Here is a 26,618-nt window from a genome sequence, read left to right on the forward strand (position 1 = left end):
CGAGGGACTCCTTCGTAGTTGTGGTTAAATCCAAGCAAATTTGAGGTTGATGCTTATGTTATGAGGGGCTGCTTTGTGTCTCAGCAAATCCCAGAGTCCCCAAACTGTGCCGTCGTCCAATGAGGTGAAAGGAAAAAAGGTTTTAAGGGTCCCATATCAACCACTTTAAATGTAATAATGTATGAAGGTAGTTTGTATAGCTGCTGCTAAGAGGCCAAATAAAATGATGTGTTGCTGTTTGAGGTCATGGCAGAGTAAAAACGAATCCTTTACAATGATAAATCCTAAGTCGTATTAAAAACGTACTCCTGTACTAAGTAGTGTAAGTAAAGCGACTTCACATTTGACAGTCGTTCAGTTACTTTACTTTGTTACATTAATCTCTGTGAGTCATGAAATAAACTTAAATTAGTGCCTAACACTTTCTCGTTTTGGACTATTCAAAATACTGCAGTGACAACCACAAACCTGTCCTCTAGTAACACTCACTAAAAGCTGGTTCTGAAGAACATGTAGTTCGTTGTGACAAACATTTGTTTTTCATCACAGCTCCTGCTACATTTGAAAGTGCTGCATGAAGACGGCCTTGGTTGAGTTTCCATTAGCAGCTGCAAAGAACGCGATCCATTGAAAGAGAATTCAATTCATTTAAAGCATGAAAACAATTGAGGTCTTTCTATCCTCTGAGGAGAGAAGTGACAGTCAACAAGAGAGCGAGAGAGGCTAAGAAGCGGGAACCCTTCTGCTTCTCGCATGCTCGTCTGCCAGCGAGAAGCAGCTTCATTACGTAACAGTCGCAGGACTTGGCAGCTCACATGCTTTTTAAGGATGAAGCACATGCTCCTTTTCCACCTGAAATCTCGCGGCAGGTTGGGAGAAGATGGAGACGAGGTGGACGCTTGAGAGCAGCTGCGGATTTAATGAGAGACAAGACAGGGGAAAACGTGAGACACGGGGTGTGTGTGGTGCAGAAAGCAGGCTGTGACGGATGCACCGTGAGGTAATTAATGTGAGCCTGGAGGGTAAGTCGGGGTTTTAGGGACGCGTGCTTGTGGAATATAAGTGAAGACAGTTGTACTTCTTCATTGTCTTAAACATGGGCTCTGATGCCAAGTGTGTCGTACTTCAACACAACAGCCAACAGCATTGGTTGTTCCGTAAGACTCCACTGCTGACAGGAAATATGCCAACGCGCTTTGGTTAAGCGATTGTGATATTCATCAAACTCAAGTAGAGTCAGTAATCAACAAATTGGTGGACGGACATTTACAACCCCGAGAGCCAACAAATGAATAAAAGATGGACTCCGAATTGAAGTGAGATACAAGGCCTCTTGTCATATATAAATACATATAAATATATATTGCTGAGCAATGTCTCATTTTTCTTTTAAAATGTTCTTTTATCTATCTGGTGAAATGTTAAGTGTACACACATCACATATAGTGTTACAACAAAAAGGTGATTCTGATATTAGCGCCTCGTCATTCCCACTTTGACTACCTGCGATTTCAAACTGTGCACAAAAAACGTAAAAGACACACATTTCAGTTGTTTTCTTTTTATTTAAAGACTAATGCAGAGAATCAGATTCTACAGGGCCATATCATAACCGAAAGAAACAAAATAAAACATTTACAGGAGGTTCGTCATTTCCCAGTATCATTGGACTATCAACACATTCCTGCGTGTGTGTGTGTGTGTGTGTGTGTGTGTGTGTGTGTGTGTGTGTGTCTATGTGTGTTAAGTGTGTCATTTGAACGTGTGTTTCTCAATGTCCGTATGTAGACAGTCTCACTCTAGTTTGTCTTTCCTTATTCAACTTTTGTGCTTTAGAAAATTAGTTTTTTTTTTTTTACATTTCAGTGAAAATCAGAACATGTTGCTTGATAAAAATACAAGAAAAACTCCAGTAGGTATCTAGGAATAACCAAAGACTCAATGTTGAAAAGCAAGTGCTGCTGAGAACTGCCATGGAACTCGCATCAAACATAATGAAAGAAATACCAGATGTGCCTACAGATGTGATATTTACATGTACGCATACCTGCATATGAACGTGAGGGTAAAAGCTGGAAGCTCATGATTGCACTGTGCCTCATATTTCACATTCTCTCTCCGGAGCATCAAACGTAACGAAACCAGACCTGGCTCAAAAACACACATCTGTAACGGTCCGGAGCATTTGGTTGATCCTGCTCGGAGTACAAGAAAGGGGCTTAAGCAAAGATTTTTCCCGACTGAAAAGTTTACAAAATTCACTTACTCTCGCAAAGTCAAACTCTCTCACCCTGTAATATCGTAAAGCTTTGGAGAGCAAAAGATAACCAGAACCGTCCACTTAGCAAAGGGACCTATTCACCTGCCTCCATTTTTGTAATGACAAACAAGCTCAAGAAATGAACAGAATATCGTTAAGTTGATCTTGTTACAGTTTTGCTCCTGGTTATTTTAGTCTGATCACTTTATTGCATGTCTCTGGAGAAAAAGTGCAATCAAAAAATAAAAAGCCGTTTTCCCTTCAACCACAAAGCGCCAACAAAAGAGATGTTCCACTGTTTTCTTCCACGTCACCCTGTGCGGCCGTGGTTTATACAAGAAAAAGAAAAAAAGCTAGCAGTTGAGCAGCTGGTGTGAAAGCTAAGCTTATTTTTATTTCCTTTTTTTTTTGTTCATAATAGCTTGTAAATCTGCAACACAATGGGCAGGGAGAGAAGGTGGATGATGGGGTTCGAAGCTGTCCTTGCATAGCACAAAGCTGACTACAGAAATGTAATGTTATTGTTTCTCTAAATGTGCAAAATGCATAACAATAGTTGATATACAAACAATATTCATCATCATCTTAGCTAGTAACTTCATTAATAGAATCAAATACTGTATGCATTATGTATTTTACATATGTATATATAGATTTTTTCTTCATGATAATAAACATAAATACACTAGTTTAGAATTCAAATATCTTTATACAACCCTTCTTCCTGAACTCTGCAGTTCCGTGAGCCTCTGCCTCTAGTTTAAGTGGCTGTTAACGGTAGACCTGCAAAGAGGTATGCCGTCAGGGGATCGGTTCAGCGTTGGTCATAATGATGATGCAAATCATAAAAAATTAGCAACAACCAGAGGGGGGGGGCCTCTTTATCGCATTCCTCTGGCGGTAGCGTGATCCCTTCACCACTGCGCTCAGAGAGTTCTGCAGGATTCTTACATGTCATATAACCCGTTCAGCGTCCTGTAAAACATATTAAAAAAAAAAAGCACACCCACAATGACACAACACAACGCACCCCAACCAGAAATGTGGAGTTTTGTGAAACAAGTAGTGTGGGAACCCGAAGGCTCCGTAAGCCGGGCTGGAAACGGCGAAAGATCTTATCTTTGACCAAAATCGAGAAGACAAACCCAAGTGCAGAGGGGTCAGTGTAAAGCTACAACGGATATCCGCCCCAGACTGTCGTGTTCAGGTCCTAAGAAAAGCCCTTGCTAATTAATATTGCTACATTAACGTAATCTAACATGGACTGTTGTGAAACCTCAATGTTGCCACATCAGAGAAGAAGCATCTACTTCGAATGTGTGTGTGTGTTTTTTAATAAGTTAAAAGAAAAAAAAGAGCAAGCAATGTTTCAAGACAAAACAGAAGCATTCGTTTCACATTTGCGTCAGTTTTCTGTTCTTTTTCTCGGAAGAGGGATTGACATCATGCTACAAAAATATATTAATCTGCGTGGCTATCGTGGAACCACGAGACGAGTCCTCTGTGAGAAACGCAATGCCGGCTAAAGTAAGATTTACAGTGCCACTTCCACTCACCGTCGCCTTCCTGTCTTTTGTCTCTTTCTGTCCCTGTCCCTGTCTCTGTCTCCGTCGCTGTTGCTCACCAATAGCAACCAATGAGTCCAAACGGGCGTGTGATACTGAAGGCAGTGTAGCTGGTACTTTCTGAGTGTTATGTCTCAATTCTTTTATAACTGAAAGGAGATGGGGGACTAAACGGGGTCGGGGGGGAGGGACACGGTGGGAAGGACGATGTCCTCCTTCTTAATGTGCCCCGGCTGCCGTTGAGCGATGCCTACTGGACTTTGCTATGAACGGCATTTTGGCCCCACCAGAAATAGAGTAAACAAAAGAAAGTGTGGTTCAATTCTAAATGTCGGATGCGCTCCAGGATTTAAGAGGGTGTTTTACAATCTTACTCACGACCAACTGATCTCAGATTACACCGTTGATGTTTTTGTGGCCGTCAGTGTGTACACAAACACACAAATTGGATAATATTTTACTTCAGTGGGAAAGCAGCTTTGAATGGAACGCGAACAGTCACTTAAGCGTGAATTAGACCGGCATATACTCTTTTTATAGTGTCGTGAACCAAAGCAAATAACTGATTAAATTAAAAAAAGTTATCTTCTCCATGTATTCAATAAACATACCCTTTAGTTACACTTTGCAAAGCTTAAACATAATATTGACATCTCTAACTCTTGATAATATTTACAATGATGTGAAACAAAAATAATATTTTTAGCACATTATGACTGCATTTTTTTTAAATATTGTATTCCTAAATAAATGGTGTGAGACATGTTTTATTGCTATTGCAGAAACCCTAAAGTATTTTCAAAATGACGTAATTAATCTCGCAAAACATCTACAAAGAATTCAAACTTGAACAGAGAATGAGCGTAGCATTGATGCTGCTGATATCAAATAAACTAAGCTATGTGTGGTCAGTGTATCTTGATTAATAAATAAACACATAAGAAGATGCCCTGCTCATGCATATACACAAGTGCCTTTTTACCGTGTCTGTGATTCCATTTTTAAATAAAAGAAAAAATAAATAAATAAGAAAACAAACATAGAAATAAAAGCCCACCAACAGGTTTGGGCAATGTAGAGTTGTAGAATAGCATTCTCTTGGCTATATATTTATAGTAGCATTTTCTTAGTAGCATCACCCAAGACCTGAACAACATCCTTTCAAAAGTCTGTATAGCTAACTTTATTTTTTTTCTCTATTTAGTTTTTTCAAAATCTTCAAACTTTTAGATAAACATAGAAGCAATGCAACAACTGGGAGTTCAAACTAGCATGGACACCATGTTTGTCTAAAAAAAGAAAATAAACAAGAGGCATATGAAAATAAATGAAAAAAAAAAAATTAGACAAGTATAATATTAAAGGAATGAAATGTAGGATTAGTGTGGACCCATCCCCTGCAACTTGGGCTTCTTATTCAAGTAGGTTGCCCAGTAGACCAAGTTAAAGGTTCCAAAGAGCAGCGGGAAGGCTATTCTGGCAATCCTGTCTATCTTGCTCACGCTGTTAAAGGTCTTCTTGGCCTCTGGAGGTTTGGGCTTCGGCTCCTCCTTAGGCTCAGTCGGGGGTGCCGGGGCGCTTTTGGCAATAGTGGCCAATCCAGGGTCTCTGGCGATATTGGGGGCGAAGGCCGTAGCAGTGGCAGCTGGGTAGGCAGTGGTGTTGTTCTTCTTGAGGAGGGACTCCTTCTTCTTCTTTTGCTGATGCCGTTCGTTGGGGGGGGGCATTGGGAAAAGTCAAAATGAAGGTCAGGATTTTGATGTGTTTTACATGTTTTGCGCTGTCAAGGATGTGAACATGTGATTTATCAAATCCTCACGTCAACCTATTTCCAGACAGAAGCGATACATCTAACGGTTACATTTGGCCTCTCTAAGTTAATATCTTTTTTTAAAGGGGGAGATCACAGAGCACGGTTGCCTCCTGCTAACGGCGGCGTTGAGACAAGACGAGAAAACAAGATGAACATTAAACTATTAATGTCCGTGTCATGTTCCTCAAACTGCAAACGTGGTTTTCCCTGCCAGGCGCAGCTCCCTCAACGGTTAAGCGCTAACTGTCCCGGGCTCGCTCCTCGCCGTGACGCAAGGATTTCCCCCTCATTTTGCTTTTGATGAAACAAGGGACGGAACAAAAACTGGAGAAAAAAAAAAAACGCCTAACGGACATCTATTTGTTTCTATGCAAATCTCGTGAATTAGAAGTATTACTGAGAAAACGCTTCAAGTACCTTTTCTGGCACAACACTTTTTCCATCCCAGGCGTAGCCCCTCTTGGTGAAGTAGTTGACTGTGGCAAACTCAATGAGGGCTGAGAAGACGAAGGCGTAGCAGACGGCGATGAACCAGTCCATGGCCGTGGCGTAGGCCACCTTAGGGAGGGAGTTCCTGGCACTGATACTGAGTGTGGTCATGGTCAGGACAGTGGTCACTCCTGCAGGGAGACAAGACGAGACAGCTGCTAAAATGTATGAAAAGAAAATGTGTGTGTGTTTTCAGAAGGATTCAACACTGTCAAATAGATTTTAAAAAAGCACCATCATCAATCTCTGAATTTGTTGTTAACCTAAATGAATTCTGCAGCATAAGAAGGTCTACATTTGCTAAAATTTAGCAATACACGCTGGCATCGTGTAGGGAATTGTAGGCAGAGCAAGTCTTCTAATATCAAATGGGCGAGCGGTCCACATTAATCGATGTGAGCAGAGTCTTGTAGCTCCTGCTTAGACTGCGAGAGGTTTCCACATGTGCTGCTGGAAGATCCAGCTGTTGGCTGATACCAAGCCTTCTATCTCAATCTGAATCCGCACACCAACGCTAAAGCAGTGATCAAGAAATGGAAAAAAGCACTAATTAATGCAGTTGCAGCTTTTTAGCGCCAATGTGCCTCTTATTAAGGGGCTCATGTCAAATCGCTAAGCCACGACAGAGAGAGCGAGAGGAACTGGGTCACAGCGTATCGATGCGCAGAAAAGACTATTGCAGATGTTTACACACCAATTAACAGCAACCCGTGCAACAAACCATCAACCAATTCAGCCGGGGCCACCACGAAGGGATTTGAGGCACAGCTGGCTTGTTGAGGAGTTATAAAATATGCAGAGAGGACCCGCCCGCACGTGTGGCGAGAGGTGTTTACATAGAAACATACGTGTGCAGTTATATGATGCTGCCACGTACACACTTCCGTGTTTGAATGAGCCACCCTCTGTGAGTTTCATTTCAAATTTAAGATACGACAATACAAAAAAAGTCAGTGCTGGCATCTGTCCGCCACCCCTCGGGCCAGTTGACTTCTTATGATTGTCATTATGTTTAAGGCTTCCTTCATATGGACTAATGGTGATAAACAGCAAATTACAAAGGCCCTTAATAAAGATGCTCGATTGATTCTGGAGTTGTGAATTCTTCTTCCCCGTGAGTGATGAATCACAGACTCCTCCTCCTCCCACTCTCTTTTTACATGATTTTGGCTTTACTGAGTTAGTGCCGCCACATGAGGAATAAAGGCTTTTGTTCTCATTAGTCAGAGCATAAAAACGTATTGTTTATTAGCCAGAACTGAATATAACACCTCTAATTGATTAACTGAATAGGTAGAGTTGGTACACATTTATGCTATTCATCAGGGCTCCAAAGGGGAATAACAGTAATAAATAATATAATATGTATCAGAAAAGTACTTGTTCTGAGGTCATACATTGACAAATTGTATTTGTATTTACATACTCAGATATGAGGTGCACAATACTTTTATGTGATGTCATAATAAAAACCCCTATCACCATGTTGTGCACTTAGCAGGACATGGTGATAGGGGGCAGCATGGTTCGTTGACATGTTATGGGAATGCATCGCTGCAGAAGATGTAAAAACATTACATGATGCTTCGAAACATAGGATTTTCTTATTATTTAGGTCTACTCGGGAATCATTCAGGGTACTGGTTGGTTGATTAATTAAAAATGTGACTCTGGAGCGTTTTAAATGACTCCATTTGACATGTGAGGGTGTTAATGAACAAAATCAATTGATCCAGAATGTTAGAGCTGCATTAATAGTGGTGTCAATTTAGCTCAGTGTATCGACACAGTGACTGACTCTTGATTTATATGGTACAACTCTTATAATACGTTTTTTGCCACTGTTTGCAGACTGTCATTTAAATACACGCAGGGTTACAGGGAAGGAGAAGTCAAGTTTGAAATTACTAAACGCAGGCAGACAAGGTGAAGCTTGTACATTTTTCATTGCGCTTTATTGCAAACCTTGTTGAAATTAAATTTAATGTCTATCAGGGTAATGAGTCCGATAGACATTTGGTGCTCCACTGCCTGTGAGGGGCTGCAGATTAAAAAACAAATTGCTTTGTATAATGTTAAACCATTTGTAGAGATGGTTAATAATACAGGGAAGTTTCAAACCATTTTTCATACTCCATCAACCAGACCCGAGGGGGTGGAGCTGTCTTTATTGAATCAATATCTCCACTGTGCTGCAGCTACTTACGTCTTCATGCCTTATCAATAACTGAAGCAGCGGGGGGGCCTGACGCACAAACACATTCCATTCAGCATCACTACGTCACCTCGGATTTGCATGAACAAAGAAATAAATTGACACGTCGATTGGTGGCTGAGTAGAGTGACTGTGCACACACACACACACTCACATGCATACAGGAGCTGCACCGCCTACAATGTTGTCAGCTGGTAATCGTGAATTGACGAGGACCGACTGGCACACGAGCAGCACGTGCACGTATATAGCGAACAAATACACACAAGCGCAGACCCCCCGCACACACCCAAGGTGTTGTTCCCTAACGAGCAGGTACGTTAAACAGCGTCATGGGGGAACCAATAAATAGGCGGCCAATTGCTTAAAGAGACGAGAAGGAAGCAAGATAATCTTCTGAGCACTGCTGTCCCCGACAGCTTAGCGACAGAGAGGCGAGGGAGGGAGGGAGAGAGGGAGGGAGAGAGAGGGAGACCCATATCAGCACCATCAGTGACGGTTTCCTTTTGGTTTTCATTTGGACTGCGAATGAATACATTGCCAACAGTTTTCCACTACAGCAATCTGGCTACGCACTAATCAGCCTCCTATTCCGCACAGTGATAAATAAGATAAGTCTTCCCACTGCTGGGTTTTTTAAATTGCCAATTCATCTACTGAGGAAGCTCTGTAGCTCAGGATTTAGTGAAGAGCTGTGCTTCATAGTCATAATGTGATTTAAACAGGGACTTTGGTTTGTTCGTTTTTATCACCTGGTTTGATAATAAGAGTACAAACATACCATATCAGTAGTTTATTATCTTCAGTTTCTATTGCATTCAGCGCGCGTGCATATTTGATACGTAATGATTCTGTTCTGGTATTAAACACAGAGAGGTCGAGGTGGGAATCAGTGTCTGCTGGAGGGTTAGGGTTCGATTGAATGGTTTTACAGGTTGCATAAGGGACTTCAAAACGTTGCCGTTGAAGATCTAATGAGTGACCACTGTGACCTTGTCAGCTATTAGCCTTTGCATTAACGGGGAGTGCATCCAAATTTAGACTTCTGACAAGTTAAAAATGTAAAAATAAGATTTGAATGTCCGTATGAAGTGTGTCTCTGAAAGGGTCTTCAAACCACGGCATAATCAAGTATAATTTGTGTCTGTCAGCACTCTGTTCCCTTCAAGCCGACACCCGTCTGCATCACATCACATGCATTGGATGTTTAAAGCACCATTTACGAGGCCGGCTCTGTAAATAAGCGTCGTTCACGCCCGTATCAAGTCACAACGAGACAAATGGAACCAGACTTGCTAATGGACCAATTTCCTGCCAGCAAACATGACAAGCAGGACCTTAACCTTTTTCTGACGTGAACATATTATCAATGGGCTTGCATTGAGCTTGTTATTTAGGTTGCGTTTTGGCTATGATTCACCATAACATATAAACTAAATATCCAACCTTCTGGGTGAAGATAGCGGCGTAAACTCTTCCATCTTAATGCCACTAAAAACATGTACAATGGTTTAATATACCACATAAATCTCTCGATTTAGAAGATATCCAACGGAGTAAGTCAATGAAATACGCTAATTGTCGACTATGTCTTTTTAACGATGCATTTACAGCGATATTGACATGGTAACAGCCCCATTCATCTGTGGTCTCAGGTGATGCACATTAATCACATGAACGACCTACCTACCATACCTTGATGCAGTGCAGCTCTGCGTCTTCATGAAAGCGCGTGCACGTGCCTACTCGACCGAGATTGTGTGCGTGCGTGCGTGTGGGTGTGTGTCTGTGCACTGCATGCCTGTAATCTCATGAAGCAGAACCAGCAATGCTAGCATGAGGGACACACACATGCCCTAGATAGTTATTCGAATTTAATCTAGGCCATCCTCATTTCCCCTCGACACGTGACGAGCACCGCAGGTAGCTAGCTGTGACACACAAAGACACTCACAACGCACACAAACAGACAAGCAAAACATTGCGGGCAGAGTGGAAAAAGCTGCTTGAGACTGCAGAGTTGCAAAATCACGGTTCAGTACAATGTTTCTGTGAAAGCTCTTTAAGTCATTTAGGCCAGGGGAGACACATGCATGAGAAGAAGGGGGAGAGAGAGAGAGAGAGAGAGAGAGAGAGAAGAAAGACAAGTAGAAAGAGTGTAGGGGGGAGGTAACTCAAGGACACTCTGCTTTGCTGCTACAGAGCATGCTGCAGACTAGCAAGAGCTTTCCTTTTGGGCGGTATTATGTAAGACCTCAGTGTGACAGACAGTTAGATACACAAACATCAAATGCACACGCACAGACACACACACTGACAAACACATCACACGCAGGAAGGCACAACTCACACACACACACACACACACACACACACACACACACACACACACACACTTGTAGGCAAACATTCAGGACACGTAAATCTAAATTCACACTGAGCCTTGTGCTTGAAATTCTACTGCAGCCAGCCACAGCTGATTAAAGCGCTTGTTCGCCTCATTGGTGCAGAGACAGGATGGAATAGACGGGTTGAAATATCGCACAATGACGTTAGGGCATTTTTCTTTTTAACATTTAAGGTCCTTGAAGGACCCTGTTTGACATTTTGGCAAATACGTTTATTAGCTTTCTTGCTGAGAATTAGATGAGAAGATTGATGCCATTCTGTCATCCCTGCGAGGTTGCCAGGTTGCCAGGCAACCAGCAGAGACTCAGAGAAGAAGCTGTGGCCACTGTTCATGAAATTCTTCATGTGGTCCCATTTTCTTTTAAAAAATGGTGCAAGATACAACATGCAAATTATTGATCTAACAGCTTCAGAGGGGTTGGCATTTGTTACGCTTTAAATAATCTTCTGCTTCAGACCAATGTTTAACTTTCATTCAAATGAGGCAAACTCACACATTTCCGCAAATGTTAACTACTTGTTTAAATGATAGACATTTGCCCGTCTCCGATAATGTTACTCCATTGTGATGTAAAGCAATATACTTTTCTCTGCCTGGCTTTCACTGTTAATCAGACCTCTGTGAACATGTTTTTTAAAATTGATGCTTGCTATTTTTTAAACCTTATACCAGATTATATTGTATAAAAACTTTACAAGCAACCAAACAATTTATATTATTAGGCATGACGGCTATTATTACATTACATTATCAAACATAAATAGAAGTATCAAAACTTAGATCAACATATAATGACACTAAGTGGCTGAATTATGTATTCGTTAAAGTAAGAAGGACTTTTTATTTGTTCTATCCTGCTTTCCTCGCAGCATTACAGTTTTGTTAGAGTGCTTGATGTCACACTATGATTTCACAACATATTTTTAATTCAGTGCTGGCGGCCTTATTTCTCTAATAACCGACATTTAGAAGCAAGCGAGGTAATAACTCACCAAAGACAGTCCTGGCAGGGACGGACTCTCTGTTGAGCCAGAAAGACACTTGGGAGAGGATGACTGTCATGATGCAAGGTAGATATGTCTGGATCACAAAGTAACCAATTTTCCTTTTCAGGTGGAAATGGGTTGTCATCACAACATACTCTCCTGTGGTGAGCAGACAAAAGACACAGAAGAGTCAGAAAGAATGCACAAATGACCTTTACACTTCAAAATATATATTAAGGACATCTATTGTAGCTCTCCCTCTAGACATGCTATTTTGTTAAGTGGTTTGTTGTGTTTTTGCCATTATTTTTTATTGCGGTTGAGATTTATTGGCATAGTCATGGGTGTCATTTGTCAATAAGCCCAATGCAAAGGCACAACCTATTTCCTCCGTGCAGTTAGATCCAGTTGCACAGACGAAACGACCACTACAGCCACATTTTAGATGGTTTTATGTATATTGTGAGGCTTTCCAGAGTACTGGAACAAATTAAAGATACAATACGTTTAAACATCAACATCATTTCATTGAGCTAAACGCAGTCAATGGTGAGCTTGATGCAAACAAGCCAAATGACTGTTGGGATTTCTTCAGCATTACTTCTTGCCAGTGCCACTGCAAACTGCTCACCCGTTTTAGGCTCTCACTCATTTCTTGCCTCTATCAATAAGGAACAAGGAAGTGGGCAAAAAATGTAATCGAGAGCTGCGACATTTTGAATCTAGGTCACGGCCAGTCGCCTGTAAAGCTTCAGACTGATGCGGTTGAAGATACAGATGAACTGTAGCAGCTGTGTCAGAATTTGCTGTTTCAGACCAGTCAGTTTGATCAGTGAGGAACGATGAAGAAGACGGAATGAGCCGTGAAAAGGACAGTGTACCCGTGCATGGACTCCCATCTGACTCAGTGTTTCTCACTGGATAATTCAATCTAATCTAAATACATTACATATATATATATATATATATATATATATATATATATATATATATATATATATATATATATATACATATATGTTTCATGGTAAACTGTATCAATCTGAAACCCACCTGTACTGGACTGCACCACACCAGAATCCACACTCTGCCCCATCAGATCGTACTGGTTTAATCTGGACCCGTCTTCTGCTACCACCACGGACTGGGCAGCCCCTCTGGTCCACACATACACCACCTCAGCTTGAGTGTAGGCATCTGACGAGCACGGACAGAGTCAAAAGTTATAAATTATTTGTCTGCTGGTTGTCTGTTGTCACGTGATGCCCTGCAGGTCGTATTTTTAGCTATTTAGCGAGTTACTGGGTTGAATGCCAGTTGAGGAAAAAGGCAAACCTAGAATGAGGAATTCCACTCAATTCACCAATGTATTTTCTCATCTTCTCTCATCTCAATTCTGCTTGTCTTCTCTCATTTGCTATTCAAGCATATTCTTTTCTTTCACCTCATTAGAGCGTCTTCTTACCTTATTCCCCCGTTTTATCCAATCTGGTCATAAGATAAGATCATTCTGTCTCATATGATGTTGTTTCTCACAAAGCCCCTCAGCATTTCAACACGTGAGGGGGTTTTCATGTCACGTTGGGTCATGTCATTGCTCTATATGTAAGAAAAACAAATAAACAACATCCCAACAGGACATCATGACCTTAAAACAGCCAAGTCAGTCCTTCCCTCCCTCCGGCCACCCGACCTGTCAAAGCTGCAGTGTGGCTCGGCCACTGCAGAGGAAACGACGGCTCCACTGCAGACTGCAGCATGAGGAAGAGAGCTCATCACTGAAATATTTAGGGAGTGAGTTCAATTTAAAGGCGGGAGGAGTGTGTGGTTGAGGGGGGGGGGGGGGGGGGGGGGGGGGGGGGGGGGGGGGCGTTCCTCTCAGCTGCCCACAGAATGCCAAAGAGAGACAGTGTGATGTTCACTTTTTTACCTCTTTCCACTCTCTCCCCCCACTTCCTATGTTTCTCTCCCGTCTATTTTTCCTCTCATTCTATATTCTTGTCTCCAACCTCCGTCTCTCCCTCGTTATGCCTTCCCGAGGACGATGTGGGAAAAGGGGGAGCTGTCAGCGGTGGAGCAGCTGGTGTGATGCTCTGGGATAAACGCAGGTCCGTGTGCAGGATGCCAGCCAGGGTCTTGCAGGCAGGGTTGGATAGGGTGGGGGACCACAGGGGCCTCGGCGGGCAGTTCCTCCGAGAGAACAGCCGTTACCACACTGTCTTCCCTTGTCGGGGACCGATGCCGGGGGGGTCACGCGTCCAATTCGAACGAGGTAGTCGAAGTGTGTCGGTACGTGAGGTCGTGCACGAGTGCAGAGGCAACTTACAGCTGCCGAACTTCAGCGGACAAGCGTGGGCATCCATGGGGAAGTCCTCCAGGTGCATGGGGCATTCTGCTCTTACTGTAAGCCTAGAGAGATACATTCAGACATCGGTTGCGAATTACATAAAAGCCAGGAGATAATGCAAAACACGGCATATGGCAGCGCAAAGGGAAAAATAACCATGCTGACAGGGCCGGCGAAGGGGTCAGGGAGATGACGGCACGAATTAAAACACAAGAATGACATTTTAGTACAATGAGGCAGCAGGAACATGTGGTGCAAGGTTTTTCTCTCGGCCTCTCAGCACCGAACACCAGATACTTTCCCTCAAACCAACATAAACGCTCCAGTTCCCTGAGCTGTGGGTTCCCATTTCCTGACAGCTTGGAGAAAAACAGCACGTCGGGCCACCCGTGACACACTAATCTCCCATCTATCCTTCATCTCTCTCGTCTGTGACAGCAATATGTGCTCCGCCTCAGCCCCTCCCCCCCCCCCCCCCCCCCCCCCCCGCTAGTAAACATGCTTAAACAAATGTTTTACCATCGTTGCCTTAGACATCTCACATTAGCACGACTCAGCAGTGTGCATCAAGGATTGTCCTGTTTGTAAGCACTTATTCTAATTCTACCCCTCCCCCGTCTAGCAAACACGCCAACAATCGTTGATGCTTTTCGCATCGAGGACTGTAGTGTCTGCAGAGCAGTTATTTACCCACAGTCCGCTGAAGGCTACCAAGGTGCCACGACTGATTATAAACCCAGCACAGATGGTCATACACCTCACCCTCCTTCTAGCAGCAGCCAGAAAGGGATCAACCGTGACAGGATAAAACTATTTAATTTGTCCTGGTGACCAATTGAAAAATGACAGGAAATTGTTGGGGGAACACAGAACATAGAATATGTAACCGTAGAATTTGTATTAGAGTGAATAACCCTAAACATTACACAGTATTGTGTGTTTTGTAATGGTGGTGAAGAGTAGACCATTTGACTTCCCATGGCCTTTTTCTACTACGCGTTTTCAGAAAAAATGTTAAAGATATTGAAAAACGTATTTCCATAAAATGTTTCCTAAATATGCGATGGTCAATTGTGTTCTTAATGAAAACATATTTTGTAATTGAAAACCAAGGGAAAAAAACAACAATTAGATACTAATACTAATATTTCTTATTTAGCTGAAGCCTCTGTGCCACATATCTCCATTACAGTGCTAATTAATTTCATTAATAACCAATCAACAAACTGGACAGGACAACATGTTCCTTCTCCAGTTGTCCGGATAAATTCACAGCTGAACCCCCACCGACTCTCTACGCACTTCAGTTTGAGTAATGTTACCATTTCATTTCTGCTTAAACACATTTATCTCTGCGGCTAGTTCGGAGATGCACCAGTACGGGATGCACACCCTACCTCATGGTGTACAGCAGCGTGCCTTCCTCTGTGATTCGCAGCAGCTTGTTCGGCATCGTCATGTTGTGAGCCACCGACTTCTTGCCATTGTGGAAGAAGGTGTCGGGGGTCCAGATCTTGCTGGCCATCAGGTTGTTGAGACGCAGCACGGCCATGGGTCCTTTGAACTTTAACCGTTCGTCCTTCCAGCTCTGTCTGAAGAAAACATCGATGGTGTACTCCTACAGGTGGCAGGTGGAGAAGAATTTGAGTCAAGAAGGAGACAAACACACACACAAAAAAAAAAGAAAAACCCAACATTACAGCCTTTTTCACTTCTGCCCCCATCGACTAAAGCTGGCTTAGGAAAGATGCAACCTTATTTTTACTTTTTATCCCTTTCCTGTTCCCACTTTTTCTGTGTTCTCTTCCTCTTGTCACTTTGACTTTCCTATGGTAGTCTTGGCCTAGTTTCCCTGCTGCTAACTGTCTCCTCGTGTTAGATGCTTTTGCAAATATAAAGAGGATCTAGTGGAGGGAGGTCCGTGGTCTCCTTGCCGGTATACATTCTCTGAAAAAATGCCTCTGTTATAATTTTGATAATTGTACTTTATTCCACTTAATAATATGTGAGGTTGTCTTTTACAAGTTGACATAATTGCGGTATGGTCAATAAACTATATGCAAATGTTCCATCATTTGGTGTTGCATTGTTAGGTAAATGCCTAAAAGGATCATTGCCAGCATTTAGCTTTTGGGAAACTTCTTTGTTCCGTAATCAAAAAGGGAAAGGAAGCACGGGACAGGAAGTATAAAGAATATTTCATTTTGAAAGCAGCTAATGACTATAGCTGAGAGCAGACTCTAATGGATCCACTTGAATGCCCGGCAAAATAAAGAGAGCCTGTAAGAATTACAGCGCTGCGTGTTTTTTTTTGTTCTCTTCTCTCCCCATTTCCACTTGGTCCACGTAAGATAATTAGTGAGCTGAAACAGCTTCAAGGTAATAGAGAGGGATCGGGAAAGACTCGAGATTGAGAAAACCTTCTTGAGCTGTTCCTTCTGGCCACAACGCAGGAGCAAAATAGTCCCGGCCGGCATGTCAACCCCTGCAATTAACTGAGATTACATCAAGTGGAGTACAGCACTTCACGTGCAGATAACAGGAGGCGGGCGGGAGGTGTGTGTGTGTGTGTGGGGGTGGGGGGGGGGGTTCCAAAAAGAGAGGCGCTGAGACATTTGGATGGGATTGATTTCCAGTGCAAAGAGCAAAGATCCGGTCTGAAAAGCCCACGACTTGTTTATAGGACATTGAAGTAGATTTAAGAAACCATAAATGTGATGACTCATACTTTGATGTTGCATTTTAGTTAAAAGCATTTCATCATGCGGTAGTGCTTATCAATTAACTCAAAACGGGATGTGGCAACAGCTTGACCTTCCAAATCACATTAAGATATAACAAAGCGGCAATGTTTGCTGCAATTGGATTGCATTTCTGCACCTACAGTCTTTGAACCTCAATATCAGACCGTTTCTGACATTGAGGTTTGCTTCAGATTTAAATAAATGTGAAGAATTACCACAATTTGGGGTCAGAGCAAATAAGAATTTGACTTCCACATAAAAGTCACGTGCAATCACATTTAAAAGTAGGGGTTGCGTTTATGTAGTGCAAGGGTGATTACCAACCACGCACCCAGAAAATACGTTTGACAAATGTGACAGTTTTATTAACACATCAAGAGTTAATGGAACGAATTACTTTACAGTTTGGAGACCGTTGTGCCTTGAGAGGTTAGCAGGCAGGGGTGAGTGTGGAAGGACAGGAACAGGGGGGATCCAGTGACATTTACACAGGCGAAAGGAGTCTTACCATATCATGGTCCGAAACGGGTCCAATACTAGTCACGAAAATGTCAGTCTTGACTTCGGTTACACGCTCTGTTGAAGCAGGAAATTGCCACAGTGAGTGACTATCTGTGGCATTCATTAGCTCCTAACTACCCGTTAATACAAGACCACCTGGCTATAATCTCTAATCCATTCAATCTGTTCAACGGTATTTTTAACACTTGGACACAAGTGAAAAAAAAATATTATACATAAAAAAATTGTTGCTGTCGATAACTATTTCTGCTGGTTTCAATGTTACTCGTATGGTGGTGCGACCTCTTAAAAAATGTGCGCGTTGTTCTGTCCCATAATACTGACAGCTGAAGCAATGTGCGTGTAAGTGCGAGTCTTCGGTTCATTCCTTTTGATTCTGAAACTGAAATATGTGAGAGCTTGATTTATGAATGATACCCGTCATAAGCCATAATTTCATCCCTCGTGATCCCTGAACGTCTCTCAGGTCTGGTTTTATTCGGCTGTTTGATGCCTGGCGCATCATTGTGTAGGATCCTCGGTGCCCTTCACACGCCAATTCTCACATTATCTCTCTCCCCCCTTTCCTCTTTTACTCTCTGTACGCTCTCTCTTTCCATCTCTCTCATTTTCTGGATTCGTCTCTTAGTCTCCCTGCCATTTTGTCTCTCTCTCTCTCAAACAATGGACAGTTGAAAATAGAGTGAAGTGGCGGCCACACAATGCCCACTATTGCATATTGGAAACGCTGGTTTTATGCCAATTCACGGTTTCACAAAAGGCAGAGCAGGTGAATAAAAATAGTTTCAGTATTGCTCGCAAAATCTGACACTGTAAGCAAACCCACCTCTGTTAGATCTTGTCATATGGATATTACTACGAGAAAAGTAAGCTATTTATAGGAGTCCTTCAGGACCATATTTGCATGAGGGCAAAAGAAAGAAGAAAAAAAGATTTAAACAGTCACCGTAAGGGACAAAAGACATTCAATGACTTGGGTTAACTGACCTCCTAGTCCTGGCCTGAGGCGATTGTCATAGCCATCGAGAAGACTGTCTAAGATCTTGGTGAACACTGTTGTGTTATCTTTCTGCTCATCTGTCATGCCGTTCTGCCCAGAGCTGGCAAAGCAAAGGAGAAGATTTAAAGTCACAGCCAGTCCGAAAGCACATTCAAAACCGCCGAAAGAGTAAGAACAAACACAGAATAAATCAGAAATAAAAAAAGATTTTGTTAGTCTGTTGAAGTGGATGGGAAACACAGAATGCATCATGAATCATATTGTGAAAACGCACACAAGAAAACATGAATCCTGCACGACGCTGACGCCCTTCAATGCCCATTTACAATTCACGGTGTGTGACCATGAGGATTCATATCGTATTGATATGGGACGAATGAACAAGGGATTGTTAAAAGATTAACTGGTAAGCCACAACGCCAGATTTCCCTGTACCCCCCCCCCCCCCTTGGAGTGAAGAGTGGTCATTTACTCAAAATGTAAAAGTGGGCATTCAAAGAACATGCACGTGTGCAAACACACACCCGTACACAGGCACTATCTCACACCCAGAGAGAAAGAGGGGGAGACTAGAGGATTCATGATACATTATTTATACCGTAATATGGTCTCTTGGACCACGAAGGCCTTGCTGAATGTGCTCTTTCGACAACATGAAACAAAATGCTTAGAGCAATGCCAAAAACAGTCACAATCAGTAATTGTAAGAGCAGAGTTTGCAGCGTCTCCACACATAAATATTTGATAGCACTCATAATCAGGGATGCAGCACCTAATTACATTATATAAAGGCGGGGTGCAAGAGGAAGGTATGTGGGCGCCTGTGTGTGTTTGCGTACCCGAGTCATTGCACGCCTGTGCCGTACACTTAGGGTCAATGCAATTATGCAAGCTTGTATACATATTCATGCATATGTTTGCATGTGCTGAAAACAATCAGATGGAACTCTCTCGCAATGCATTGTCTTATGCCTCGAAGCAATCATCCTCTCCCGCTCTTTATGCCAATAGCGTTTGGTTTGATTGCATGCAAAATAAACAGCAAGTGTTTGGAAACGAGCTCTGAAAGCTGAACGGCTCCAAGGAGACGGAGAGGTCATCGAGATTATTTAGCAGGGACTTGGGATGGGAGGGAAGGACGGGTAGGAGGGATGGCTGGAGGGAGAGTGGCGTCTGGAGACACGTGGAAGGAAAGCTCCAAAAGGACAAAGAAGAGGAAAAAATGATGCATATGTAACGGGGAGAGTGGAGGGGGGGATACGGGGAGACGATTGAGGTTGGGGAGAGGTGAGCAAATTGCTAAGTGACGCTGGGGGGTGGCGATTGGTGAGACAGCTCAAGTTCAAAGCTGTAGGATCTGCCTCAAACCCACAGCTTTGAACGAGAGATGCGGAACATTTTGCTTCCCAAAACAAGGATGCCGCATCCAGTCGCACATGGATTTGAATAAAAGCAGTTAATGCCCATGTCTTTGCAACCAATTTCCCATAATACCAAAGCCAAAAAACAAAGCCAGCATTAGAAATTGAGGTAACTGTGATAAGCAATTTTGTTTTTCTTGGAGGTAACAGCTTATAAATACTCAAAGTCTCATTTTTTATTTTTTGTTCAGGTCTGGAAAGCCAATTACGTATAAATACAGGAACAAATTACCTCCACGGAACATCAGCTGAAGCTTGAACCAATATCTATTTTAAGTTAACCAATAAGGACAATTGGATATACAAACAGAACAATCTATCCTTATAGGAATAAGTATCAATGATAGTCAAATAATAGTGAAAATCACACTTTTTTGTAAACCAAAGAAATCATCTTTCACTGGGCGTATTTCTTTGACCTTGCATTTTTTTGAATGACAGTCTGCAATATTTTACCTTGATTTAAGACACTGGCAAGTTAAATGTGTAATCTCAAGAGCATAAAAATATATATTATTAATTTGTTATGAATAAATGCAATAATATGGCAGATGTGTTTCTGTTTGCAGTGTAAATGGGTAGCACAGGCGCTGGAGGTTTCGGGGTTGTATGTCAAGGAAAAGAAAAGAAAATGGTGTGAAAAAGGTGCTGTGGAAGAATACACATGTTTATCAGCCAGGGGCCACTTCCTCATAAAACATTGTACACCATCCCCATCTACAGGTCATCCGAACAGCAACAGTGCCGTTCACGCTCACTCTGTTTCCCTTTCTCCATTTTACTGCACGTCTCTCTCTCGCACTCCCTTTCACTCCCGTCACTCGGTTATCTAATTATAAGGCAATTTCTATCGTTGGAAACATACTGTAGCAGAGTTCGAGGTCTTCCTGATTACTGTGTCTTGTTGAAATCCCCCAAGGTGTGTACACGTGTGTGTGTGTGTGTGTGGGAGAGAGAGTGCGTGATTCTGTATTTGACTTCAAAAAGGGGACTGGATTAAACATAAATCTTTTAGTGTTAATTGCTTTGCAGTTTGCAGTGACAGTTCCTGAGTAACGTAATCAGTACTTTTAGATTTCCTCTGATGTGCTCGACATCAAACCCAGCAGATCAAACCTGCCATTTGCAAGTGAATACATCTCAAACCTCCCCTACAGCTGTGATTAATCAGTTGGATCAAATATGTGTGCAATAATGATGTACCGCAGTGCATCATGCATAAAGTAGGACACATCACATCTGTGTACTGTATGTACTCGGGGCATTTAGGCTGAAACATGTACTGTGCACAGGCATGTTCGTTTCTTTTTTGGTGTAGATCCCACAAGCAGAGAAGCAAGCTGGACCATCTCGGACCATCTCAAGACATCACTATTCAAGTCAACTCGCTGTGACAGTTCTACTGAATTATTCAACCCCGCTGAAAAACGGGATCTCTTGAGTTCCTACAAGATTATCTGGTAGAACCCCAATGGAATCAGAACTAACATGATCTCATGCAGTTGCAACAGCTAATGAATTTTAATTCTATTTGTCTTTGTTTTTATTCAATATAAGGGTTTCAATGTCAGGGCGGTCCACGTTAATCCAAGGAGTGGGGTCAGATGATGCTGTTTGAAGGTACGATAATGACCGCCGGCATTTGAATGACGTGGCAGTTAATGCAGATGCAGACGCGTGATGGTGGATCAAATTGCTGCCACCTCTTATCCAATCAACCCCTCACTTTGTTCGCCTCTGGTTAGGTGGCATCCGACACCTCACTGTTGACATTGAGAAGTGTGTCTGTGCGTCGACCCTACTATCCCTGCCAACGAGTTCACAAATCGGTGCCAAATATCCCGGTGCAGCACAAGTCATCTACGCGGCCCAGATGTGAGAACTGAGAATTTAGAGGTTTTTCCCCAAAGCCGGACAACCAAATGAGATCAAAGAACTGTGCTTCGGTAATATCGTCAATGGGTATTTCAAATTCCCATCTTCTATCTCTGCGTTTCACTTATCATGCCTCAATGCAATTATAAGCAAGTCTCCTGTGGGGATGCCCCAGTGGCAACCAGTGAATGTCCATGAGCGTGTAAGCCATTAACGCGAGAAATAAGCAGGAAGCTAGTGTGTGTATTACTGGCTGCTGCCCTTGCTGGCGGACTGGCAGACTGGTTTACTGACATTTCTATTGTTCAGTTAACCCTTTGGAAGGCTCTGAGAGCAGAGTTAAAAGGTAATCGCCCTCTTTCAAAAAGGTCATTGACTGCTTTGCCTGTTGCCATGTGGTCCTTGCAGTTTCTCCTCCAAATGTAACTGTGTTGATTTGCATTGTTCCAGTAATATCTTGATCGTGAGCAATTTTAAGAATTGTCCCAAACACTGCGCAAAACTTTAAAACCAAGTCATGTCAGCGGTGTGCACGATATTTACGACTTTTATACATTTACAATGACCCAAGGACCCAATGGAATACACAGGCACGTATACGAATGTTAGTTAAAGTATGTTCTTACCTTTTCCCACCCAGTACGCTGTTGGTGACAAGCAAGCCAGCCCACAGAAACAGAAAGGCCGTCCTGCTTCGTCCACACATAGTTGCAATATGAGGACCTTTCACTGCTGGAGGTCAAAGACAGAGAGAGAGAGAGAGAGAGGGAGAGAGATTGAAAACCATTACTGAGACATATAACCCAATGGCCCGCCGTCAACCAATACATTTCATCACAGCAAGACCAGAAATGAACATGTAGGTGTGCTAAAAACGCCAACAGCTACTGTGGAGGCTTGTTCCTGGAAAGATGCGGTTTTTGGTTCTGCTTCTTAACATCCCTTACGGATCCACTGACAGCACATGAATCAAACCAAATGGCCCTGCCACATGCATTGGGCCATCACATACTACTTGACACACGCACGCCTCAAAGATTTCACATCATCATTTTAAATGATGTGTCACATTGACAGAGACATACTCTACACCCTAACTAGTCCCTGTGGGAGAGCGGGTTTTCAATAGCTGGTCAGTGTTTTAATGATCATAAAGGGACCCAGTGGTATTACGACTTTCATAACTGACACTCAATACACACATACACGATATGGCTGCATCTGTAGCGCATACGGATGGGGAAAAAAAAGACAACACACCATCGACCACGTAACACCCTGTAGCACCTGTACATGATGTGCAGCGTGAAATGCACAATGCCGCAATATCAAATCAAGTCCCTCTCAAGGAAGAGTGTTGGCTTCCTCCACATTAAACTATGATGTCAGCCGGGTCATAAAGTATGTGAGCAATTAGCCTGCGCTGCTGTGCAAGCGAACACAGTGCTCAGGTTCTCGTTCCATTTTTTGAAGGTATGATCAATACGTCCACGGGAGGACCAATTACTTACTTATCTGAAATCCGCTAAACCAGTATTTCACACACGACCACAAAATCCCGGCAGCGAAGCGAAGCCCACACAGAAGACAATGCCGCTGCTACACTTCGTTCCAAGGTGCACCGAGAGCGGATGGAAGCCGAGGAGTGTTGGGGTGGGGGGACGTACAATGCTCTGCTTAAATGAAATTTAAAAAAAATAAAAAAAATCCTTTCGTTGACAAGGATTTGACGAGGCGGCGAGGGGGTGGGGGGATGATGCAGATTAACGACCGGAGGAGAAAATCCTGCACGAGCCCACTTTCTAAGTTATTCAGAGGAAATCTCACCCTCTCCCCCTACACATGCATACATGCATCCGAGATTGCCTGACATTTAGCAATGCAACTGGCATCCCTGCGAGGTTCGTCGAAATGCATGCATGGCGGAGTAATTAAGCAAATGTGCGTTGACGCGGTTTTATTCGAAGCGCTGTCCGTGGTGCTGAAATCAGGCGTTTCCCTGTTAAAAACAGAAAACATCTCACGGATCTTGTTTGCCGCGAAATGCCCCTCAAGCGGTCCGAAATCTCGACGGCAGACACCCCCTTATCCCCCCCCAATAAAAACTCGTCTTCGATTCTAGCGGCGTCCAGCTACATAAACCTGCCTCTACTAAATCCGAGTGTTGCTCCCCTCTTCTCCTTCTTCTGCCTGATGAAAAGGCGAGATCAACATGGAGAAAATCACTTACAGCAGACGAGTCGGGATACAGTCGGTGTCCGCCGGCTATATCCTCAAACTTTTGAGAATATATTTTATTGCCGGACTGAATGAGAGAGAAAAAAATCCTCTGTGATCTCTGACGAATTTCAGCTTGAGGCTGGAGAAGCGGCTGCTGACGATATGCGCAGGTCTCTCTCACTGTTCATTGGTGGTGCTGTAGTGAGTTGAACTCTCTTAGTCTGTCAGCAAAAAAAAAAAAAAAAAAAATCACAATAATTCTACCAAATGTAAGAGCTGGTTCCGTGTACCGGAGCTCTCTCCAAAATAAATGCTTTAGTTTATCGCTCGTGCTTGTAAATAAAGTGCATGGCAAACAGACTGTGTCCAGGCTCAGACCGTTTCATTTTGGAATAGGCTGTACCAATCTCATATAAAGACTAGCCCGCCCATTTCACATGCAGCACGTTTTAACTTCCACTGCTGCCGCCTTAATCGGTTTTTAGTGGCTGCTAAATAAAATAAAAAAATCCTCTTACATGTTCAACTAGGATCCCTTGATTCCCCTCCCCGTTATCGCGCTTCCTCCGTGTCGCTCCCTGACTCATACTGTGCTGTATGATTTCCAAAGCAGATACAATTGACACGCATCGAACGATTGTCTCGCAACCAAAGACCGCTCTGGCACATTATGGACACGAGCGACAGTCATAAAAACGGACAGCGAGTACTTACGATCAAGCGAAAAACGCGAGAGAATGACACCCGAATGGATGGCACGGCTCCGACACGCGCGCACACAGGCAAGCGGGGGGGGGGAAAGACACCTCCGAAATTTTTAAGAATATCGTGCTCCCCTCACCAGCTTGCCCTGTTGCAACGAGCCTCCCTCTGCAATAAACATCCTCCTCAAATCACTCACCGTCTCTAAAAGCCTGCGTATCGCATCGAGACAACAGCACCGCGTCTCTGTTTACAGCCGAATATTCTGCTGCTGCGGCCGCGCTGCTCCAGACTGAGCTCAGGATGCCGAGGAGCGCGGATCTGCGTGCATCTGCAAGGGAGGAACGAAAAAAAAAAAATTGGGGGGCTGCTGATAGCCTACCCGGCGTATATTTTTGTAGTCATCTGCGTATTTTAAGTTAAACTACAAATCAGAAGACATTTTCATTTCATCGCCGAGGACCACGGCAAGAGAGGCATAAGAGGAAAACAAGGGCATTCTTATGGGCAGTTCACAGCGCATCAGTGTAATTCATGGTTGCATAACTCCCCATAAATCCCAGCTGTTGATTTTGGAATGCTTTTGACAGAGGAGCAACTCATTTTTTCGCCTTTAGTTTTGACTGGGGGTTTTATTTTCAACAGAGCAGGCACAGTGAGCTGGCAGTGTAGTCACGTCAGTCTGGTCTGCAGTGCAACGTTTCCTCTCTGAGTGTGCTGTTTTTGTGTGTGCGCGTGTGTTTGTTGCCGACTCACGTGTGCTTAAAGTAGTACGTGATTAGTTATGAGGGACGTCACGGGACGTCACGGGCTCGTGCCTCCGTATAGAATAAGAGATATATCAATATGTCCATTTATCGGTTTTGACGTTTTGCGATAGGAATACCGTCTTCAAACCATCCAAAGACCACAACAAATAAATAAGTATAAATGGTCAAAATAAAATGACCAAACCCACATACTTGATATGGGCTTCCTCCCATATATTTGTGCTCATTACATGTCCATATGCTGCAGGTACACGCGCATGTCTAAATAATGTCAACAAGAGAGCCGTCCTCTGAGCTCCGCCTGCAGATTTTACGCTACTGTAACGCAAGCGGGTATCATCTCAAGCTGCTTCCCTTTCCCCAAAGCCGCCACCGCTGCATGTGACTCGACTGCCCTGCGTGTGTGTGTCTGTGCACTCTGCGGGTGCACGCGAGAGCGTGCGTAACCGACACGTGCCAGCGTGCGCGTTGCGTTAGCGCGCACACCCGAGACGGATCGTGGTGAGGATTAAAAAGTATACGACTCTCCTCTCTCCGCCCACCTCCTCAGGTTTTAATAACCTCTCGTTCCACCCGAAAGGAGAAGGTCTCCGTGGGCAACGAAAGACAGCCTCCCCAAAAACCCTGCCAGTGATCAATGGAGACGAAAATTCACTGACGCCGCTCATACAAATAAGGACAAGCAAAGGCGACCTGCCTTTCTCGCAGCTCCATCTCTGCCCGCGATGGGAGCCGATAGCGGAGTGAGAAGTGTGAGCGCGTGCCCTGCGCGTGTGTGATCGCAGCTAAACGGGGGGAGATGGATGACGGTAATTTAGGTGAGAGATGTGCAGGTTATGGAGAAATAATCACTCGCCGGGAACAGTGCCTTTGAATTGTAAAATAAGGTATATTGACGGAATACCCCCAAGCCCCTCCCCCCCTGCGTCTGTGCATCCATCATGCGGTGATAATTTGTTTTGCCTCACACAAACTAAGAGCATCAACTGTGGGGAAGTGGCATTCACAAGCAATGCGCGGCAGAGTTTGTGTGGGTTTGTTGTGATACTGTTCCTGGGCCCATTTGTGTTTGCTAATGTTGTGTTAGTGTGTACAATAAATCTTGAGAGCATGTTTTTATTAGCTTCCCATTTGACCTTTGGAAGTTATGACATTCACACTTTACTGTATCTGACATTTTATGGTTTGACATAAGTGTACAACCTCCTCAGGCCGGCCTGTGCAGCCTGTGCAGCCTCTTCCCAGAGAGTAAAGTAAGTTCGACCCAGATGTTTTCTTT

General features: G+C 43.4%; 1 protein-coding gene across 11 annotated transcripts; it reads right to left on the minus strand.

Annotated features, from left to right (window-relative positions):
- Positions 1-1,545: 1,545 nt before the first annotated feature.
- gabra1 (gamma-aminobutyric acid type A receptor subunit alpha1) lies at positions 1,546-25,082 on the minus strand. Of its 11 annotated transcripts, none has more exons than XM_078107229.1 (11): positions 24,769-25,045; positions 23,878-24,088; positions 22,274-22,376; positions 18,339-18,451; positions 17,338-17,405; positions 15,483-15,703; positions 14,065-14,147; positions 12,792-12,935; positions 11,745-11,897; positions 6,056-6,258; positions 1,546-5,525 (listed from the first exon to the last, which is right to left on the minus strand). In XM_078107229.1, exons 3-11 carry the CDS (start codon positions 22,351-22,353, stop codon positions 5,205-5,207), a joined length of 1,386 nt encoding a protein of 461 aa, XP_077963355.1. In that variant the 5' UTR covers positions 22,354-22,376; positions 23,878-24,088; positions 24,769-25,045; the 3' UTR covers positions 1,546-5,204. The 11 variants fall into 11 exon arrangements, with proteins under 11 accessions (XP_077963355.1, XP_040036962.1, XP_040036963.1 ...); XM_040181028.2 differs by having other exon boundaries at positions 22,274-22,379; XM_040181029.2 differs by lacking the exon at positions 24,769-25,045 and adding an exon at positions 24,582-24,725 and having other exon boundaries at positions 22,274-22,379.
- Between the last annotated feature and the right edge of the window lie 1,536 nt (positions 25,083-26,618).

Source organism: Gasterosteus aculeatus, chromosome 7 (genome assembly GCF_964276395.1).
Source record: "Gasterosteus aculeatus chromosome 7, fGasAcu3.hap1.1, whole genome shotgun sequence".
In the NCBI taxonomy this organism is placed as follows: Eukaryota; Metazoa; Chordata; class Actinopteri; order Perciformes; family Gasterosteidae; genus Gasterosteus; species Gasterosteus aculeatus.

Coding starts and splice junctions, on each gene's coding strand:
- gabra1 (XM_078107227.1), bottom strand. Junction 15,704..17,337: donor CCGTTTCGGACCATGATATG/GTAAGACTCCTT, acceptor TGCCACCTGTAG/GAGTACACCATCGATGTTTT. Junction 5,526..6,055: donor AAAGTGTTGTGCCAGAAAAG/GTACTTGAAGCG, acceptor GAACGGCATCAG/CAAAAGAAGAAGAAGGAGTC.